Source organism: Phyllobates terribilis, unplaced genomic scaffold, assembly GCF_046119375.1.
Source record: "Phyllobates terribilis strain yellow unplaced genomic scaffold, ASM4611937v1 Scaffold_8__6_contigs__length_399053987, whole genome shotgun sequence".
In the NCBI taxonomy this organism is placed as follows: Eukaryota; Metazoa; Chordata; class Amphibia; order Anura; family Dendrobatidae; genus Phyllobates; species Phyllobates terribilis.
In genome coordinates this window covers 21,638,042-21,659,452 of record NW_027362768.1, presented here as the reverse complement: position 1 = coordinate 21,659,452, position 21,411 = coordinate 21,638,042, and the positions used below count along the sequence as shown (strand labels likewise).

The following is a 21,411-nucleotide window of genomic DNA, read 5'->3' as shown; positions in this document are numbered from 1 at the left end:
ATCACCATTGCTCTTCCTCTTCTCCCTCCACCTCCTTCATCACCATTGCTCACCCTCATCTCCCCCCACCATCACCATTGCTCTCCCTCATCTCCCCCACCATCATCATTGCTTTCCCTCTTCTCCACCACCTCCTCCAGCACCATTGCTCTCCCTCATCTCCCCACCTCCTCCATCACCATTGCTCTCCTTCATCTCCCCCACCTCCTTCTTCACCATTGCTCTCTCTCTTCTCCCCCACCTCCTCCATCGCCATTGCTCTCCCTCATCTCCCCCACCTCCTCCAGCACCATTGCTCTCCCTCCTCTCCCCCCACCTCCTCCATCACCATTGCTCTCCCTCATCTCCCACCTCTTCCATCACCATTGCTCTCCCTCATCTCCCCCCACCTCTTTCATCACCATTGCTCTCCCTCTTCTCCCCCCACCTCCGCCAGCACCATTGCTCTCCCTCTTCTCCCCGCCTCCTCCAGCATCATTGCTCTCCCTCATCTCCTCCCAGCTACTCCATCACCATTGCTCTCCCTCATCTCCCACCACCTCCTCCATCATCATTGCTCTCCCTCGTCTCTCCCTCATCTCCTCCCAGCTACTCCATCACCATTGCTCTCCCTCATCTCCCACCACCTCCTCCATCATCATTGCTCTCCCTCGTCTCTCCCCACCTCCTCCATCACTATTGCTCTCCCTCTTCTCCCCCCACCTCTTCCATCACCATTGCTCTCCCTCATCTCCCCCCCACCATCATCATTGCTCTCCCTCATCTCCCTCCACCTCCTCCAGCATGATTGCTGTCCCCATTTCCCCCCATCTCCAGTCCAGTGTGTTAGTTAAAAAAAAAACACCTCTAAGCACACTGCTCCCCCGCAGCATCATCCTCTGCTTCCTGCCCAGCATCTTTCTCCCTGACACAGGCTAGCGCTGCATGATGACGTCATCAAGCAGCGCGAGCCTGTGTGAGGGAGGAAGAGCTGGGCGGGAAGCAGAGGTGAGGACGGATCCTTGCAGCTCCTCTGCCATTTCCTCCTGTCAGCAGCGGAGCTTGAGGGATCGCTCCCTGCCCGCCGCAAAGGATGAGGGCAATCTGGCCATAGGCTCCCCGGAGCCTGGGGGTCTGAGAAGCAGGCCAGATTGCCCTCATTAGCCACACTGCAAGGGTCTTCCTGACCCTCCGGGCCCTTGCAGTGCGTCCTGCTCGTGGGGCTGCTGAGGATCCGGGCCCACCAGAGAATTCTCCGATGTCCCGGTGCCCCAGTCCAACCCTGGGTGTGGCCTAACAATAGCAACTTTTCTTTATCAAGGTGTGCAGAATTATTAGGCAGTTTGTTTTCTTCAGGCAAAATGGGACAAAAAAGAGATTTAACAGCTCTTACAGAGGAATGCAGCCCTTTTGAAATTGCTAATGACGCGCCCCCTGGGCCAGTGTTGTTGGGGATACCCGGAGCCGGATCAGATGGGGGTTGTAGTCTCCGAGTGGCTGTGACCCGGTCCGTGCCCAGGGTGTCAAGCTCAGTGTGTGGCAGTCCTTACTGATGTTACTAAAGTTCTTTATGTCGACTACGCCACCCGTTGAATTGCGGTCACTTCGACCGCCGCTGCAGCAGGGTCCGCTGAGGCTGATGGTGTTTGTGCAGCTTAGGTGGTATAACCCCCAACGGGAAGGGTATAGCCTCAGGGGGTCAGGTGCAGAGGATGGTGGTTGTGGAAGTGCAGGGAAGATGGTAATGAGAGTCAGAGTCGGGTTGTGCAGTTCAGGGTTCTTTACTTACTGCTGTTCTTGTACCGGTCACTCCGGCCTTGAGTGACCACCCGAGCCGCGCTGTGTCCACCAGGTCCTGGACTCGGCCAACCCCCAAGTAGTTCTGGAGCGTGGTTCTGAGCTCCCTTTCTGTCCTGTCCTCGTCTCTGGCCTTCCCCACCAGGGATCCACCTATGTCCGGCTCCCTCGGGCCTCTTGTTGGCGAACCCTTGCCTCTGGGTTCCCTGACCCTATGCGTGGTCTGCCTTCCGGGTGGATTTAGTGGGTGGCCGTGGCAGATGCTGCCCACGGCCTCCGGTCTCTGGCTGAGGTATGCTGTAGCCCCCACCAGTTTGGGATCCGGTACCCTGTTGCCAACTCTTCACCCTGTGATTGTATTTGGGTTCTCAGAGTTCCTTCTTTCTCCCCCTCTGGGTCTTTCGTTCTCTCCTCTCTCACTCTGTGCTTGGGGCTGCTCTGCTCCTCTGCTTTCTTCCACTGCTCTGCAAAGTCTTCACTACAACAGGCTGACTTCTCACAGACTGACTGACTGACTGACCCTGATCTTAGATGGTTCCCACCTTATATACTCCCTCTATGTGTGAGCTCAGGTGACCAGCACCCAATGAGCTCCTAGCTTTACCCAGACTGCTCCCCCTATCTGCCCCTACACTACTGGGATGGTCCACCCCCCTCCCACTCCAGCCAAGGACAGACTCGATCGTACCTGCACATTTCTAAGTGGGAGTACCGTTGGTCTGCCCTCCGGAAATGGGATGTGTGTAGTGCATGCAGCTTTCTGAGCTCAGTTCCACACTCCATCCTTACCCGGGAGTGGAATATCACACCTCTGGGTTGAGGTGCAATACCCCTGTAGCAGCCGAATCCTCAGGGTGCTACATTCCCCCCTGGTAAATCACAGCACGTCCTCGGGCTGTAAGATATAAACAACACCAAAACATACAATTTTTGCATAAACAACATAATAAACTATCATATAAAACTTTTCATAAAAACTTTTCATAAAAACATTCTTGTCTTCTGGTACCTCCGGTCACGGTGCAACTTGTGACCGGGTAAAGTGTGACAGTCTCTTGAAGAAACACGGTTTCCTATAAAACCGGTAGGGGGCGCTTTAGGAAGCGCAACTATATACAAGGGAATTATGGCCGCTCTCAGTCCTCGGCCAGGTATTAGGAAAGGGATGACCGCTCTCAGTCCTCGGTCAGTGGGAATAGGGACACACGGGTTAACAGTTCAGTTCTCTGGTCCCAACGGGGACTATATTAGCAGCAACGGTTCACTGTGCCCCGACGGGCAACTATATACAGTCTCTATACTACCGTACTCAACGACGGCGTCCTCCTGCTCCTTCTTTGTGGACAGTTTCAGTTTCAGACCCGTCCGGGTCCTCTTACTCCTCCTCACACCGCAGCTCCTCCTCCGTCAGGCGATGCACATGGAGAGCGTAGGGTCCTTTGGCACACTTGTGCCGGGTGAAGGTGACCTCGTCCCCTAAATACAGGTCACGTCCTCTGTGTCCCTCCGGTAGGTGGGACTCAACGTCTCTCCTGGTCACGAAGACGTCGCCTGGGGTGCGGTGATCCCTGATGAAACCCCACCCATGCTGCAGATTGAACTTTATCACAGTCCCGATGGTACGGGGACCATGCGCTGCACGGGGGTCTCTCCTGGTCCGGCTCTTCTGCTCCGCGCTCCTTATTTGGGCTTGTTGTTCCCGGACCCGCCTCTCTCTCCGCTCCCTCTCAAAGACCTCGAGCTGCTGGCGGCAGCACTCTGCACGCTCCGCTGCGGCTGCCCGAGTCTCCTGAGTGAACCCCATGAGGTCTTCTCCGGTGGGATCCCACTCAAACTGGGTCTCTTCTAGTGGGGGCGAGATCCTCTTTACAGGCTTCGGAACCGGAATCAGGGGTTCGTCTAGGGGTCTCTCTTTCCGGAGTCGGGGATGGTGAAACTCTGGTGGCCATATGAAGGGCTGCCCATCCGGGCACGTATGTTGGGCGAACAGGTCTTCACCCAGGTGCGGCACTCTTGATGTTACGGGCGCTGTGGTGGTAGCGGCGCCCGGGTTGACCAGGCCTTGCGACCAGGCCTGGGGCACCTTGAAAGTAAAGGGCACCGTAAGAACGGCGGCGCCCTGTGTTACTTGGCCCTGCAACCAGGCCGGGGGCTCCGCGGAGGTAGGGGGCGCTGTTGGTATTGCGGCGCCCGGGGGTACTAGGCCTTGCGACCAGGCCGATGGTACTTCCTGCTTGGCCACGCTCGGGGTCGAGGCGTGTGACGTCACAGGGGTCGCGGCTTCCGTTTGAGGCCTAGTCTGCGGCGGTGACGTTGCAGCGACGGGCACGGCAGGGGGTACTTCGGGCTCTGCGACGGGGAGCTGGGGCAGGCACGCGGTTTCCCGGCTCGGGGTAGTGACGTCCCCTTTACCTGCCTCCGTCCGTTCGGCTCCCTTCTCGGCGCCGTCTCCGGCCTTCAGTCCTCCTGCGCCATCCTCAGAGGCGGTCTGTCTCCTCGTCTCGGGTGGCGTGCTCCGCTGACGAGTTCTTGTCTGCTGGGCCATCTCACGGCTCCATTCTGCTAACGTCTCTCGCTGCACCCGGGCCATCCTCCGTGCGAGGCCCTCCAGCGCAGTCTGTGCACACTCCCGATCTCGGGGGAGCTGTGCCAAGACCTCCACTAAGCCTAGTGGGGTCGTTGCTTCTAGCAGGCTCCTGACCAACGGGTCGGTGCTGCTCTGCTCTCCTCCCGCTGTCTCCAGCCGGCCTTCTGGAATGGCGACCGGCAACAGGCTCCTGACCACTGGGTCGGTGCTGCCTGGAGTAGCGGCCCGCATCAGGCTCCTGACCGCTGGGTCGGTGCTGCCTGGCTCTCCCTCCATCTCCGGGTAGGCTCTCTCTGGACTCTCTTCCAGACGTCTTGTCTCCGGGTGCGCTCTCTCCAGACTGCTCCAAGCTGCACCCATCTTCGTTCTCTTCTTCTGTCTCCGCCCACATCGAGGGTGGTCCCGGGGCAACTTGGTGATTGTCAGTTCCAGGGGCAGTTCTCTTACGCTGATGGACACTTCCAGCATCACAGTCTCTGTTGGTGGGGGCGGTTTCCGCTTTTGGCGCCATTCTTCGACCTGGCCCACGATGGGAGGTGGCCTCTTGCCACCCTCTGGCACGCCCATAATGGCGTCCGCTCTTCCAAGGCGGGAAATCTTTGGAAATGGCGGGAATCGTCTCCCAGTGGCGGGAAACTCCATGGATGGCGGGAAAAAGCTGCAAATGGCGGACAACCGGCGGGAAACGACCTGTGATGGGGCCCGATGGCGGGGACCCTCCGGAACCGGCAGGAGACTTCTTTTTAAGGTAACGATGAACTTTTCTTCAGGCACGCAGTACCCGGTTGTTGCGGGCACGTTATCCTGCCGACTACGCCAAAGTTGACGCGCCCCCTGGGCCAGTGTTGTTGGGGATACCCGGAGCCGGATCAGATGGGGGTTGTAGTCTCCGAGTGGCTGTGACCCGGTCCGTGCCCAGGGTGTCAAGCTCAGTGTGTGGCAGTCCTTACTGATGTTACTAAAGTTCTTTATGTCGACTACGCCACCCGTTGAATTGCGGTCACTTCGACCGCCGCTGCAGCAGGGTCCGCTGAGGCTGATGGTGTTTGTGCAGCTTAGGTGGTATAACCCCCAACGGGAAGGGTATAGCCTCAGGGGGTCAGGTGCAGAGGATGGTGGTTGTGGAAGTGCAGGGAAGATGGTAATGAGAGTCAGAGTCGGGTTGTGCAGTTCAGGGTTCTTTACTTACTGCTGTTCTTGTACCGGTCACTCCGGCCTTGAGTGACCACCCGAGCCGCGCTGTGTCCACCAGGTCCTGGACTCGGCCAACCCCCAAGTAGTTCTGGAGCGTGGTTCTGAGCTCCCTTTCTGTCCTGTCCTCGTCTCTGGCCTTCCCCACCAGGGATCCACCTATGTCCGGCTCCCTCGGGCCTCTTGTTGGCGAACCCTTGCCTCTGGGTTCCCTGACCCTATGCGTGGTCTGCCTTCCGGGTGGATTTAGTGGGTGGCCGTGGCAGATGCTGCCCACGGCCTCCGGTCTCTGGCTGAGGTATGCTGTAGCCCCCACCAGTTTGGGATCCGGTACCCTGTTGCCAACTCTTCACCCTGTGATTGTATTTGGGTTCTCAGAGTTCCTTCTTTCTCCCCCTCTGGGTCTTTCGTTCTCTCCTCTCTCACTCTGGGCCTGGGGCTGCTCTGCTCCTCTGCTTTCTTCCACTGCTCTGCAAAGTCTTCACTACAACAGGCTGACTTCTCACAGACTGACTGACTGACTGACCCTGATCTTAGATGGTTCCCACCTTATATACTCCCTCTATGTGTGAGCTCAGGTGACCAGCACCCAATGAGCTCCTAGCTTTACCCAGACTGCTCCCCCTATCTGCCCCTACACTACTGGGATGGTCCACCCCCCTCCCACTCCAGCCAAGGACAGACTCGATCGTACCTGCACATTTCTAAGTGGGAGTACCGTTGGTCTGCCCTCCGGAAATGGGATGTGTGTAGTGCATGCAGCTTTCTGAGCTCAGTTCCACACTCCATCCTTACCCGGGAGTGGAATATCACACCTCTGGGTTGAGGTGCAATACCCCTGTAGCAGCCGAATCCTCAGGGTGCTACACTAAGATATTAAGCTGTGACCACAGAACCATCAAACATTTTGTTGCAAATAGTCAACAGGGTCGCAAAAAACGAATTGAGAAAAAAACATGAACATTAACTGTCAAAGAGAAGAATCAATAGTGAAGTGACCAGGAAGTCATTACCTTCAGTGCTGTCATATCCCAGAACTGCAACCTCCCCGAAAAACGCAGAAGTTCAATTTGTTCAGTGCTCAGAGACATGGCCAAGGCAAGAAAGGCTGAAACCTGACCACCACTGAACAAGAAGTGGTCGGGTTTCAGCCTACCTTACCTTGGCCGTGTTTCTGAGCACTGAACATCTTGTACTTCTGGGCCCTCCAGGGAGGGTGCAGTTTGCAGTTCGGGAATATGACAGGACCTGAGGATATTGGCTTCTTGGTCGCTTCACGTTTGATTTTTCTAAATTTTTTGGCAGTTAATGTGCATCTTTTTTTTCGCAACATGTTTTTTGCAACCTTGTTAACTATTTGCAATACCATCAGGGAGTTGCCTGATTGGCTTCAATTTTATTTTACAGCAGGACAATGATAACAAACATAAAGCCAATGTAATTAAGAACTTGTTAGAACCCTCCTGTTTGTTTTTTCTATCTTGTGGTTTGCGGTCATGTGACCATCTGCCTTTATATTCCAGCTTCGCCCTTCTGGCTGTGCTGGACTTCAGTGTTTGACTGTTTCTCTAGCCTGGTGCTTCTGTGCCTTTCTCTGTCAAGTTCGCTTGGTCCTCTGGGACCTCTAGTACTTTATGTCAGTTTGTCTTTTTGTGCTCTGCAACAAGTACTGTTTAGGAGGTGTCCCTTTTTTGTCCCAGTCCTTAGTTCTTTTAGGGACCCCTCCCTTAATTCTATAGGTCTTCGTTCAGACTAGCCGAGGACTAAGGCGGGTCTGTTCACTAGGAACAGGCAGCCCGCTACATCGTAGGGATTCAGCTTAGTCTTACTGTAGGGACAGCTTTCCCCTATCTTTCCTTAGTACATGTTGCAGAACATAACAGAACTATCCTTGGCGTAAAGAAGAACAAGGAGTCCTGGAAGTGATTATATGCCCTCCACAGAGCCCCGACGTCAAAATCATTGAGCCTATTGAGGATTACATGAAGATACAGAAGGATTTGTGCAAGCCTACATCCACAGAAGATCTGTGGTTAGTTCCCCATGATGTTTAGCACAACCTCCCTACCAAGTTCCTTCAAAAACTATGTGCTAGTACAAGTGTACCTAAAAGATTTCATGTATACATTTTTTTAGGAAACAAAGAAGATTGTTCTCATATAAAAGATTCCATGGTTCATTTAATCTGCCCCTATATTAATATCTTTTTATTTTTATATCAGGAGAGGAGTACAAAGAATGTTTACATTTGTTTAGTGCATTTTTTCCCAACCATATCTGCATATATTACTCTTTCAGTAAAGTTACATTTTTTGTCATCATTAGATAGGCTTAGATACATACCAATGAGTCCACTCCCACATTTACAGATGTAACTCTTGGATTCATCTTGAGTGTTACCTTCTCCTTGAGACATATTGAACCATGTCAGTTCTATGCACTCTGCACCATACATACAAAGCTGGCTGTTGCACATTGGGATATGGATCTCACATAAAGCGCCTGTGTAGCCTGTAATAATAGTAAAGTTATTTCAGATTCTCATAAGTATATGCATAGGGTCTGAGGACCCTTGCCTTTTAGTACATAGAATACACATCCAGTAGGTGTCTTGATGATACATCATGCAAAAAAACATGTATCAACTAGATAATCAATCAAAAATCAGGAGAATAGAGAAGTATGGACTCAGAGCAGGTTATAGACCTTATTATAGATTCTTCTTCTTCTCTTTCCACAGGTACATGCTCTGCATAATTCCCCTGCTCCTATGTATGCTGTCTGCTAATGCTCTGCTGACCCGTCTCTCTGGTACATGCTCTGCATAATTCCCCTGCTTCATCTGTCCCACTCCAATCAATATTCACATATGTTTCTTCTTTCCCCACTATATACCTTATCTGATTTTTAGAGGTGTTAAACTGCAGAGACTTGCGTCCTGGCTCTGTCTTTGATCACCCAGCCATCTCCTGTTGAAATGACCAGCTGTTAATTTATCCACAAGCCGTTCCCACAATGCCCTACACCTGATATAGTTTAATGTGGCCTATATATTTAGACTCTCTGTAAGGGGTGTGCACGCGTCTTCTTGTGCAAAGTGGCTTCGGAGATAAGTGGCAGTTATTTCAGAGGCAGTTAGTCAGGGCAGGAGTCAGGTAGCAAACACTTTGACCACTTACTCTCCTTTAACTATGTTTCTGTTAGCTCTCACTTTTTCCTCTATAGTCCTCCACTTTCGAATAACCCCTCAAATCCCTACACCAAGTAAGAAACTCATCATCTCTCCCTCCATCCTCCCCACTCACCTCACCTACTCCTCCGAATTATTCCTCAACATTCAATCCTGGATCTCCAAACACAGACAGCCACCTCATGCTCTCTCTTACTCCCACCTGCTAACACTTTCTCTGCTCCTCCTCACTGCTGGAGATATCTCTCCAAATCCTGGTCCTCCTCGCCATATCCCCACAGTCACTTCTACCTCCTATCCACGACCTTCCTCAAACTGTCGCAACCCTTCTAACCTCATACCCATCCAACTAATACCCACCTCCTCAGCTATACTAACAGGAGCTCTATGGAACGCTCGCTCTGTCTGCAACAAACTTTCCTTCATCCACGATCTTTTCATTACAAACAAACTCTCCTTCCTCGCCATCACCGAAACCTGGCTCACCCCCTCTGACACAGCCTCCCCAGCTGCCCTTTCATATGGCGGATTCCACGTTTCCCACCCCCCCCGCCCCAATGGCAAACATGGTGGAGGCGTAGGTTTCCTCCTATCAGAACTCTGCGCTTTCACCAAAATCCCACTGCCACCCTCCGTTACACTCCCCTCTTTTGAGGTGCACTGTGTGCGCATCTATTCCCCCTCCAACCTCCAACTGGCCGTCGTTTACCGACCCCCAGGGCAAGCCACCACCTTCTTAGACCATTTCACTACCTGGCTGCTTCACTTCCTTTCCACTGACATCCCCACTATCATAATGGGTGACTTCAACATCCCCATTGACACTCCCCACTCGTCTGTCTCTAAGCTCCTATCCCTCACTTCCTCCTTTGGACTCACTCAATGATCTTCCACACCCACCCACAAAGATGGCCACACACTGGACCTCATCTTCACCCGCCTCTGTTCCCTATCTAACCTCTCTAACTCACCACTCCCTCTCTCTGACCATAACCTCCTCACATTCTCTACCCTCTCCTCTCCGGGTGCACAATCCCCACTCCACAAACTCACACACCCTCGCAGAAATCTCAAACACCTTGACCTACACTCTCTCTCTGAATCCCTCCTTCCTCTCACAGACATAAATTCCTTGCACGATGCAGACGTTGCTGCTGCTTCATATAACACCACAATAGCTGCAGCTCTAGACTCGATCGCCCCTCTCACACACACCACACCTCGCACATTCAACAGGCAACCCTGGCACACTAAACTTACCAAAGAACTGCGCCGGGCCTCCAGGGTTGCGGAGCGGAGATGGAAAAGGTCTCACTCCATCGAGCACTTCATCGCATTCAAGCAATCCCTCACTAATTTCAAGTCCGCACTCACTACAGCAAAACAAACCTACTTCTCATCTCTCATATCCTCCCTATCTCACAACCCTAAACAGCTATTTAACACTTTCAACTCTCTCCTTCGTCCCCCAGCACCTCCTCCCTCTTCTCTCATCTCAGCCGACGACTTTGCCTCATTCTTCAAACAGAAGATTGACACCATCAGACAAAACTTTGGCCTAAAGTCCACACAACCCCTCCTCATATCTACTCAACCCTCCTCCTCCAAACCCCACTTCTCCACCATTACAGAAGGTCAAGTCTCCTCTTTACTCTCCAAATCACACCTCACCACCTGCGAACTTGACCCAATCCCATCCCACCTCATCACTAACCTCACCTCAGTCTTCATCCCAACCCTAACCCACCTCTTCAATCTGTCACTAACAACCGGAGTCTTCCCCTCATGTTTCAAACATGCCGCAATCACACCCATCCTCAAAAAGCCCTCCCTTGACCCTTCCTCTCTGACCAGCTACCGCCCCATATCACTTCTCCCCTTTGCCTCAAAACTTCTAGAACAACATGTCCACCTTGAACTGTCCTCCCACCTCTCCTCCTGCTCCCTCTTCGACCGTCTACAATCTGGCTTCCGACCGCATCACTCGACTGAAACTGCCCTGACCAAAGTCACCAACGACCTACTAAATGCCAAATCCAAGCGACACTACTCCATCCTCCTCCTTCTGGACCTGTCATCTGCCTTTGACACAGTGGACCATTCCCTCTTACTCCAGATTCTCTCATCTCTTGGCATCACGGACTTGGCTCTATCTTGGATCTCCTCATACTTAACAGACAGGACATTCAGCGTCTCCCACTCACGCACCACCTCCTCATCTCGCCCCCTATCTGTCGGTGTCCCCCAAGGTTCAGTTCTAGGACCCCTGCTCTTCTCCATCTACACCTTTGGCCTGGGACAGCTCATAGAGTCTCACGGCTTTCAGTATCACCTCTATGCTGACGACACACAGATCTACCTCTCTGGACCCGATATCTCCTCCCTACTAACCAGAATCCCACAATGTCTGACCGCCATCTCATCCTTCTTCTCCGACAGGTTTCTAAAACTCAACATGGATAAAACAGAGTTCATCATCTTTCCACCCTCTCATTCACATCCCCCATCCGACCTATCCATCAACGTCAATGGCTGTTCACTCTCCCCAGTCCCACAAGCTCGCTGCCTTGGGGTAACCCTGGACTCTGATCTCTCCTTCAAGCCACATATTCAAGCCCTTTCCACCTCCTGCCGACTCCAACTCAAAAACATCTCCCGGATCCGTGCATTTCTCAGCAAAGACTCTGCAAAAACACTAGTGCATGCCCTCATCATATCCCGCCTCGACTACTGCAACCTCCTGCTCCGTGGCATCCCTTCCAACACTCTTGCACCTCTCCAATCTATCCTAAACTCTGCTGCTCGACTAATCCACCTGTCCCCCCGCTATTCCCCGGCCTCTCCTCTCTGTCAATCCCTTCACTGGCTCCCTATTGCCCAGAGAATTCAGTTCAAAACTCTAACCATGGCATACAAAGCCATCCACAACCTGTCTCCCCCATACATCTGTGACCTAGTCTCCCGGTACTTACCTGCACGCAACCTCCGATCCTCACAAGATCTCCTGCTCTACTCCCCTCTTATCTCCTCCTCCCACAATCGTATACAAGATTTCTCCCGTGCTTCCCCCCTACTCTGGAACTCTCTACCCCAACATATCAGACTCTCGCCGACCGTGGAAACCTTCAAAAGGAACCTGAAGACACACCTCTTCCGACAAGCCTACAACCTGCAGTAAACACCACTGCACGACCAGCTCTACCCTCACCTACTGTATCCTCACCCATCCCTCGTAGACTGTGAGCCCTCGCGGGCAGGGTCCTCGCTCCTCCTGTACCAGTCGCTGACTCGTTTTGTTAAGATTATGTAAATGCTTTTGTTATGTATATCCCTATCACATGTAAAGCGCCATGGAATAAATGGCGCTATAATAATAAATAATAATAATAATAATTAGATCCATGTACATATCTGCCCTCCCTTTATATTTTTTAAATTGCATTAGGTCATACAATTTATTAAACCAATTCTATACCATTTCTTGGCATTCAGTAAAAACATTTACATTAGGCAAATACTTTTTTTAACATGGGACCTGTAAGTGACGGACATTTCTTGCCATACATCTATGGATATGTTCAGTTTAAAGACAAGCTGAGAAATGATCCATTTGTACAAGTATTGGGGAACTCACAGTGATGGGTAGGCCAAAAAGAGGCAGTAACAGGGATACGATTTAATAAAGCCACATTGTAACATGTATACTATTTTTATATTTTGCCATTTTTACTGTTGGGTAATAGCTATGATAAGCACTAAGCCCCTATAAAAATGAAGAACATGGCATGTGTGACTACCTAAATTTACAGCATACAGTCAAATGCTTTAGTATTCAGTTCACTGATGCACTATGCCTTAATATTTCATTTTAGAAAATTCCAAAAGTGCATTTAATAAAAAAAAAGTGTTCCCAGACAATTCTAAAAGTCACTGCTTTAGTGTGTAGCTGTTTCAAAATAAAAAGGTACCCGGCCAGCAGAGACATCGGAAGCCCACAGAATCCTCCAAGCAGGTGGCACCGTTCTGACATGGCTGTGACGAGCACAGAAGTGCAGGGGTCTCACAGTTCAGACCAGTAAATCCCACCATACTGCAGTCACATATATACCTGAAAAACAGCAAAACAAAACATGAAACTCTGCCGACATCAAAGTATAATGAATGGTCATGTATTGTGAGCCACTACTCACCGACCAACCTTATCCTCACAATGACCACCATTAAGGCATGGAGCGCTAGCACATTCATTTATGTTCACATCACAAAGGTCCCCATTGAATCCTTCAACACATTCACAAGAGAAAGATCCCGAAGTGTTGAGGCATGTGGCACCGTTCAGACAAGGCTCTGATGTGCACCCATTATACTCCATCTCACAATCTCGGCCTAGAAGAAAATTTAGTTTATGACATTTGTAGGCAAAACTTTATAACTGTTAATTATCAGTCTTAAAGGGTTTGTCCGGGACTTTAACATTTATGGCCTATCTTTAGGATAGGTCATTAATGTCTGATCGGTGGATCCTGCACCCCCATTTTCGGTGTCGGTGCACAGTACAGCTCCATCAATAGAATAGTGGCCATGACCTGATACTTCCTATTCACCCCCTATTGATTTGAATAGTGAGTAGATGTGCAGTACCCAGCCGCGGCCACTATACAGTCTACAGAGCTGTGCTGTGCAGCTCCACAACTGAGCAGTTCTGGTCACCGACACTGGGAACAACTGATCTGGGGGTGGGGGGTGTCTCACCCCCACTGATCAGACATTGATGACTTTTCCTAAGGATAGTCCTGGACAACCCCTCTAACAAGAATTGCCATTACAATCAACTCTTTCTGTATTTTCAGACAAAATTGAAAAAAATTGAAACATAATATATCTGCAAATCTCTTTAATTAAAAATTCTGTTGTTATAACTTCAAAAAAACCTCCTAAGTGCTGACCACTAGGTGTCTCCTGTAACTTGTCTCTAGCAGCAAGAATGGAAGACGAATTACAGGAAGTGGGGTGCGAGTATTTGCCTCTTTACTTCTGCTCTACTTTATGTCAAACTACATGCAAGTAACAACAGAGAGGTGAACTTTCAGTTTGGGGCAGGCAAGCTATTTTGGCAATTGCAAGTCCAGTGGATTAAGAGAAGTGCACGAAATGGCATTACAGCACCTTTAGTGCTGGTAGTATGTTGATGAAGCAATGCCCACTTAAAAAGTGTTGTTGCTAAGTTACAGAGCATGAGAATTGGGACAGGTCCTGGATTTATTTGACTGTTATATACACCAAAAGCATCTTTATTTGTTGTAGGGTTAGAATAGGGGATGAGACCACAAAATCATGCATTTTTATAGGATAAGTGATAGGGCAGGTATGTTTATTAATCTGCTAGAAATCGGGTCACCTTTGCTTGTGGCATGTGTGCAACATTCCAACAGATCCTCATTTACTGAAGTAGTGCAGTTTCCATATTTTTCTAATGTCATATCTTATAAAAACTCTTTAAAGAGAACCTTTTACAAAATGTTTCATGTTGAAACGGACACATGAAGTAATAGTGGCTGCAGAGTGGCATGAAACGTTTTGTTGTTATTTTATTTCACCTCTCCGTTGTGGAGATATTAGCAATCAAAGCTTTGCCACATAATGAGTTAACTTTGTTTTTAGTCTGCGTAGGTGTTATTAGTTACTTTTCACTGGGGATGTGTACTTCTTCTCCCTGTATGATGCTGACCAATCATAAGCAGGCAGCAACACAGCAGAAAAGAACACGCCCTCGCAATAGCTTAGGTTTAGCCATGTGTGAGATGTAAGGATACAGAGCTGATCTCTTAGTCTAACCTCCTGCATGATTAGAAAGTCCGGGGTATAGAGCACAGATGACTCACACCTTTCAGATAAGGTCGATATGTTTCTGCCTGCTTATGATTGGGCAACGCATACAGGCAGAAGAAGTACCGTATTTTTCGAACCATAAGACACATTTTTTCCCCCCAAATCTGAGAGGAAAATGGAAGGTGCGTCTTTTGGTCCAAATGTAACTTATTGGGGAATTGCGGTGGTGGTGGAGTGGGATCGCAGAAAGCAGGGTCCCTCCGTCAGGAACCCGGCGACAGCATCAGAAGTGCGATGCTGCGAGCCCGGTGTCGGCGGTCAGGTACAGCTTTCCTGGAAGCCATTTCTGAAATTGTATGCCCATTTTAACATGAAAAATTTGGTGAAAGGTCCTCTTTAACAACCAATTTTACTGCTATATTTATACACTATATGCTTGTGCATGAAACGCAAACTTCTTTATAAATAACATTATATAAATATTTTTTACACTCCTTTTTGTAACAAAGGATGTTAGAATCAGTATTTCTGACATAAGTGGGTGACATGAGAACAAGGTAAAGGTAAGAAGTGCAGCATATTATGTACAGTATAATGCAATTGTTATGCACACGCCCGGGCTAAGCGGCGTGTGCGTGTGATTGGTAGTGATTCCACTGGACCGTGCCGGAGAGTGAATGCCTGGAGGGGCGTGACTAAGTATTCACCCGATCCGACCAGGGTCGCACGACGGCATACGACGCCAGTGCACCAAGGAGGAACCGAGCAGAGGGACCAGGTGCTACTCCAGGACAGACCCCGGACACGGCTGTTGACCCACACAGGGGAATACAGGAACAGGCTGGTAGGCTGGCACACAGACTGGTGGGTATAGGCAGGCACGACTGGTATGCAGGCAGGCGGGTATGCAGGCAGGGGGGTAAAGGCAAGCACAGCTAGAGTGCAGACAGGGAGGCACTAGCAGGTAGGAACACAGGCGGGATAGGACCCAGTACACACCGGGACTCAGGAACAATACAGGCAGAGGGTTACAGGCAAGCACAGCTAGAGTGCAGACAAGGCAGAGCAGGGAGGACAGGGCTCTGTTCACACGGAACAGACAGGAAGGGAAAGACAGAGCCAGATACTCACACAGTACTTGCAGAGACAACAAGCAGGAGTTAGGTACGAGTTCAGACTCTGCAGAAAAAGGAAGGGAACGGACATAGAGGCAAAACAGGTAAAGGACAGGAGAGAGTTCAGACTGGAACTGAGTGTACGGAGGAGACCGACACTGCAGAGGGATACAGGAGCGGGTCTGGGAATACGGCCCCCAGAGAGGCGGAACGAACAGGCAAGGAGCGTGTTCAGACAGGACAGACCAGACACAGGAGCGGGTCTATGAAATCGGCCACTAGAAGGCGAGAGGAACAGGCTAGGAGCGAGTTCAGACAGGTCAGACAAGATACAGGAACGGGTCTAGGTAATCGGCCCCTAGAAGGCAGGAGGAACAGGCTACAGTTCAGACACGGGAGCTGATACCGCAAAGCAGGAGACATACAGGACTCAGTTCAGACACGGGAACTGATACAAAAAGCAGGAGACAAGAGACGGGACCTGGCACCTTCAGAGTGCAAGCACACACTGAAGGAAACACTATGCTCAGGCAGGGATAGAAGGGAGCTGCTGAGCTATATACCAAGTGACAGACAGCAATAGGCTGAGGACGCACAAGGGGTGTGACCCACAGCAGGTACAAAAGGCAGGAAGTGATCGGGCGCCGCCCTTAAGCAGCAGAAACAGACACAAACAGACAGCATGGAGGGAAGCCAGAGAGACATTCTGGACAGGAGATCAAGTGCGCCCTCTTGCACAGTGGGAGATGGACCACCATGCAAGGACGCCGCCAGGTATGTTACAGTACCTCCCCCCTTACGCCCCCTCTTCTTCAGGCCTGCCAGAATCTTCCGCAGGGAATTCGAGGGCCAGTCGTTCACTGGGTTGGAGGGGGACAGAGACTTAAGGGTAATCTCTGCTTCGAGGTACATCTTGTCAAGCTCACAGGAAGAAATAGACGGGTTATCACGTACATAATGAGGAAAAGTCACTGTCTCTTTGTTATCTGGTGGTATCCCGGAGGATTCAGGAAACAACTGGAGGTCCTCCGCCGGGTCAGAAGAGTGCAGAGGCTCAGAGAAAACAACTGCTTCAGAGTACACTAGGTCGGACTCACTGGAGGAAGCAGGCGAGGTATCGGGTACCGAGTATAGGAAAGTCTCTGTCCATTCACCACCAGGTGGCACCCCGAAGGGTTCTGGAGACAGCTGGCGGTCCTCCGCCTGGTCAGAGGGGTGTAGAGACTCACGGGTAACCTCTGCTTCAGAGTACACTAGGTCGGACTCACTGGACGAAGCAAGCGAGGTATCAGATCCAGGATATAGGAAAGTCTCTGTCCATTCACCACCAGGTGGCACCCCGAAGGATTCTGAACACAACTGGAGGTCCTCCGCCTGGTCGGAGGGGTGTAGAGACTCAGGAGTAACCTCTGCTTCGGAGTACACTAGGTTGGACTCACTGGACGAAGCGAGCGAGGTATCAGGTACAGAGTATAGGAGAGTCTCTGTCCTTTCGCTACCAGGTAGCACCCCGAAGGGTTCAGGAGACAACTGGAGATCCTCCGCCTGGTCGGAGGGGTGTAGAGACTCGGAGGTAACTACCACTTTGGGGTACCCATTGTCAGGCTCACAGGACGAAGCGGACAAAGTATTGAGTACCGGGTGTAGAGAAGTCTCTCTCCATTTGTCATCGAGTGGTATCCCGGAGGGTTCAGGAGGCAACAGGGGATCCTCCGCCAGGTAGTAGAGGTGCACAGACTCTGAGGTAACCACAGCTTTGGAGCATCCTTGGACATGCACACCGGTTAAAGAGAAAGAAGCATCTGATGCCGGGTGCAGGAAGTTCTCCTGTGTGGAGTCTGGATGGGCAGGAGTCTCTTCGGCCAGGAGAACTGGTGCACTACCCACGCACATTACCCATTGGGGTTTCTCCGGGATACAGGGAGATGAAGCTTCAGTAGGGACTTCAAGGTTGGGGTCAGGAGGTCTCAGGGAGGACAGACCCTGGCGTGACGGCTTGCCTCTAAGTCTAGCACGTCTGGACTGCCTCTTGAGGTTGAGAGAAGTATTCCGGAAAGCGTAGTCACCCTGTGAGGATTCTGGGTGGGCAGTAGTCTCATTGGGCTGGAGGACTATTGCGCTACCCACACACATTACCCGTCGGGGCTGCTCCGGGATATTGGGAAGTGAAGCTTCAGCAGGGGCTTCAGAGTTAGGGTCCTCGAAGACCATACGAAAGGCCACCAGGAAGGCCTGCAGGTCAAGGATGACAGGATCCCATGCTTCCCATAGGGGGGTGACCCATTTCAAGGCATCACCCGCTAGGTAGTCAATCATAAAGGCCACTTTAGCCCAATCGGAAGGAAAATAGAGAGGGTAGGCCTTAAAGTGTAGCATGCATTGCTCCACAAATGCACGACACTGTCTTGGATCCCCATAGTAACGTGGCGGATCCGCAGGAACGAGGGCTGATAGATCCATCTGGACGGGTGCGTAATTCGCCTGGAACTCAGCTAAAGGGGGGAAAAAATTTATTTATTTTATTTTAATGCATGTATTCGCTGGAAAAACTTCTCAAAGAGCGAAGGCCGTGGGGCTCAACGGGAACCATGGCCTGAGCATGCTGTTATGCACACGCCCGGGCTAAGCGGCGTGTGCGTGTGATTGGTAGTGATTCCACTGGACCGTGCCGGAGAGTGAATGCCTGGAGGGGCGTGACTAAGTATTCACCCGATCCGACCAGGGTCGCACGATGGCATACGACGCCAGTGCACCAAGGAGGAACCGAGCAGAGGGACCAGGTGCTACTCCAGGACAGACCCCGGACACGGCTGTTGACCCACACAGGGGAATACAGGAACAGGCTGGTAGGCTGGCACACAGACTGGTGGGTATAGGCAGGCACGACTGGTATGCAGGCAGGCGGGTATGCAGGCAGGGGGGTAAAGGCAAGCACAGCTAGAGTGCAGACAGGGAGGCACTAGCAGGTAGGAACACAGGCGGGATAGGACCCAGTACACACCGGGACTCAGGAACAATACAGGCAGAGGGTTACAGGCAAGCACAGCTAGAGTGCAGACAAGGCAGAGCAGGGAGGACAGGGCTCTGTTCACACGGAACAGACAGGAAGGGAAAGACAGAGCCAGATACTCACACAGTACTTGCAGAGACAACAAGCAGGAGTTAGGTACGAGTTCAGACTCTGCAGAAAAAGGAAGGGAACGGACATAGAGGCAAAACAGGTAAAGGACAGGAGAGAGTTCAGACTGGAACTGAGTGTACGGAGGAGACCGACACTGCAGAGGGATACAGGAGCGGGTCTGGGAATACGGCCCCCAGAGAGGCGGAACGAACAGGCAAGGAGCGTGTTCAGACAGGACAGACCAGACACAGGAGCGGGTCTAGGAAATCGGCCACTAGAAGGCGAGAGGAACAGGCTAGGAGCGAGTTCAGACAGGTCAGACAAGATACAGGAACGGGTCTAGGTAATCGGCCCCTAGAAGGCAGGAGGAACAGGCTACAGTTCAGACACGGGAGCTGATACCGCAAAGCAGGAGACATACAGGACTCAGTTCAGACACGGGAACTGATACAAAAAGCAGGAGACAAGAGACGGGACCTGGCACCTTCAGAGTGCAAGCACACACTGAAGGAAACACTATGCTCAGGCAGGGATAGAAGGGAGCTGCTGAGCTATATACCAAGTGACAGACAGCAATAGGCTGAGGACGCACAAGGGGTGTGACCCACAGCAGGTACAAAAGGCAGGAAGTGATCGGGCGCCGCCCTTAAGCAGCAGAAACAGACACAAACAGACAGCATGGAGGGAAGCCAGAGAGACATTCTGGACAGGAGATCAAGTGCGCCCTCTTGCACAGTGGGAGATGGACCACCATGCAAGGACGCCGCCAGGTATGTTACAGCAATATTCATTATAAATTCCAGATCACTCTATCCCCCATATTGCTTGTCTCCTTGTGTTTGCGAATTACATTTTAGTAGACTGTGTGCAAGGGTGAAAATTAAATGTGAAGGTTGCCAAGCCTTTCTAGAAGACCTGGGGTGTCAGTCACACAGAACACAATGACAGCTGACCTTTGCTCACAGCCTAACACAATTTGCCGGACAGGTCACAGTAAATTTAGAAATTTAGTGGCTTCGAAGGTGTTGGTTAATATTACTTAAATCAGACAAAATCACACAATTTGTAAACTCCTAACGTCTAAAGTCTATATAGGTATATGGTTTTTTTTGTTATCTTTTGAAATTAATTTACTATACTATATATAAAAATTGTGTGAATTGATGCTAAGGCAGCCTCTGCTCCCTCCCTGAAACGAAGCGTCATCAGTAATGCTCGTTTCAGTGGGTGGGCTAGTCCCTACGCAATGTGCACTATGTGATGCGCACAATGACAGTGCGTTCTCTGTTGCTGGCTCAGATCAGCAGTAACGAGGCAGCATCAGAACTAGTTAGTTAACGAGAGTTAGTGTATGTTCTAAGACTACCTGGAGTGCAGAGACCAGTGGCATCACTTGAGTGGGTGGCGCTTGTCTCTGCACACCAGCACACCAGGTAGTCTTAGAGCACACACTAACAGTGCGCTCTGGTGCCAGCTCGTTACTGCTGATCTGAGCTGGCAACAGAGAGCGCAATGAGATTGTGCATATTGCGCAGTGACTAGCGCAGCCCCTGAAACGAGCATCACTAATGATGCATAGTTAAAGGGAGGGGGCAGAGGCTGTAATCACTGTGGCAGCCTCTGCCCCTGATGACGCTTTGTTTGAGTATCCCAGCATGCACCAGGATTCTCAAACAAAGCGTCATAAAAAAAGGAAGCAGTAAAAAAAAAGCAGTAAGTTATAAAAGTAACACTGCACCTGTTATTCAGATATTATTTTTTGTGAACAAGTAAGTGAAAATATGCAGATGATGACATATGTCCATCATGTCTAAACCTTTGCACATAAATATGATCAGGTTGGTTGGTTAGTGAAGTCGATAGGACTGATTTGAGTACAATATTTAACATAAGAGTAGTAGAAGCAAGAGTTAATACCTGTATACTCTGGTGGACATACACAGCTGTAACTCCCAATTTGGTTTAAACAAGTACCTCCATGTTGGCAAGGTTGGGAAATACATTCATTGACTTCAATATCACATAAAGCACCCTGAAATCCAGGAACACAGTAACATGCTTGTCCATTCCCCCTTTCCCTACAGACAGCACCATTTTGGCATGGGTTCCAAAGGCACTCATCTTCCGAAGTCTCACAAAATTTCCCCTTGTAGCCTATAGCACAAAAGCATGTGGATCCTCTGTCAGTTATGTAACACTGTCCTCCATGTCTACACAGATTTCTAAAGCATCTTTTCATTGGTATTTCACAGTTTCTTCCCTTGAATCCTGCAGGACAGCGGCACTCATAAGTTTCTGTATCGAGAGTAACCTGACACGTGGCATTCAGGGGGCATGGATTTGACAGACAGGGATCAGATAAGCTCCCGCAGCCTTTTGAGTCGAAACAAGGTACATTTTCCTTGCAAAGATGAGAGGAACAGTGTGTTGTATTCTTGGAGCAAACAGTACCTGGAAAACACAACACAAGTCAAATAGTATACTGCACAAATTCACATAGTAATAAAATATTATGGTTATTAATGGTACACACTGTGATTTGGTTAATTTTGGGGTACCACAGGGGTCAGTATTGGGCCATCTTCTTTTTAATATATTAATG

At 50.5% G+C, this 21,411-nt stretch overlaps 1 protein-coding gene across 2 annotated transcripts in view; it reads right to left on the bottom strand.

Moving 5' to 3' along the window:
- Positions 1–21,411, bottom strand: part of CRB1 (crumbs cell polarity complex component 1) — a 156,542-nt gene that overhangs the window by 78,504 nt on the left and 56,627 nt on the right. For both annotated transcript variants that reach the window (XM_073642865.1, XM_073642866.1), the window contains exons 2-5: positions 20,727–21,260; positions 12,935–13,130; positions 12,713–12,852; positions 7,898–8,065 (exon numbers count right to left, since the gene is read on the bottom strand). In XM_073642865.1, the coding sequence (XP_073498966.1) occupies positions 7,898–8,065; positions 12,713–12,852; positions 12,935–13,130; positions 20,727–21,260 (1,038 nt within the window). The remainder of the gene's footprint in view (positions 1–7,897; positions 8,066–12,712; positions 12,853–12,934; positions 13,131–20,726; positions 21,261–21,411) is intronic.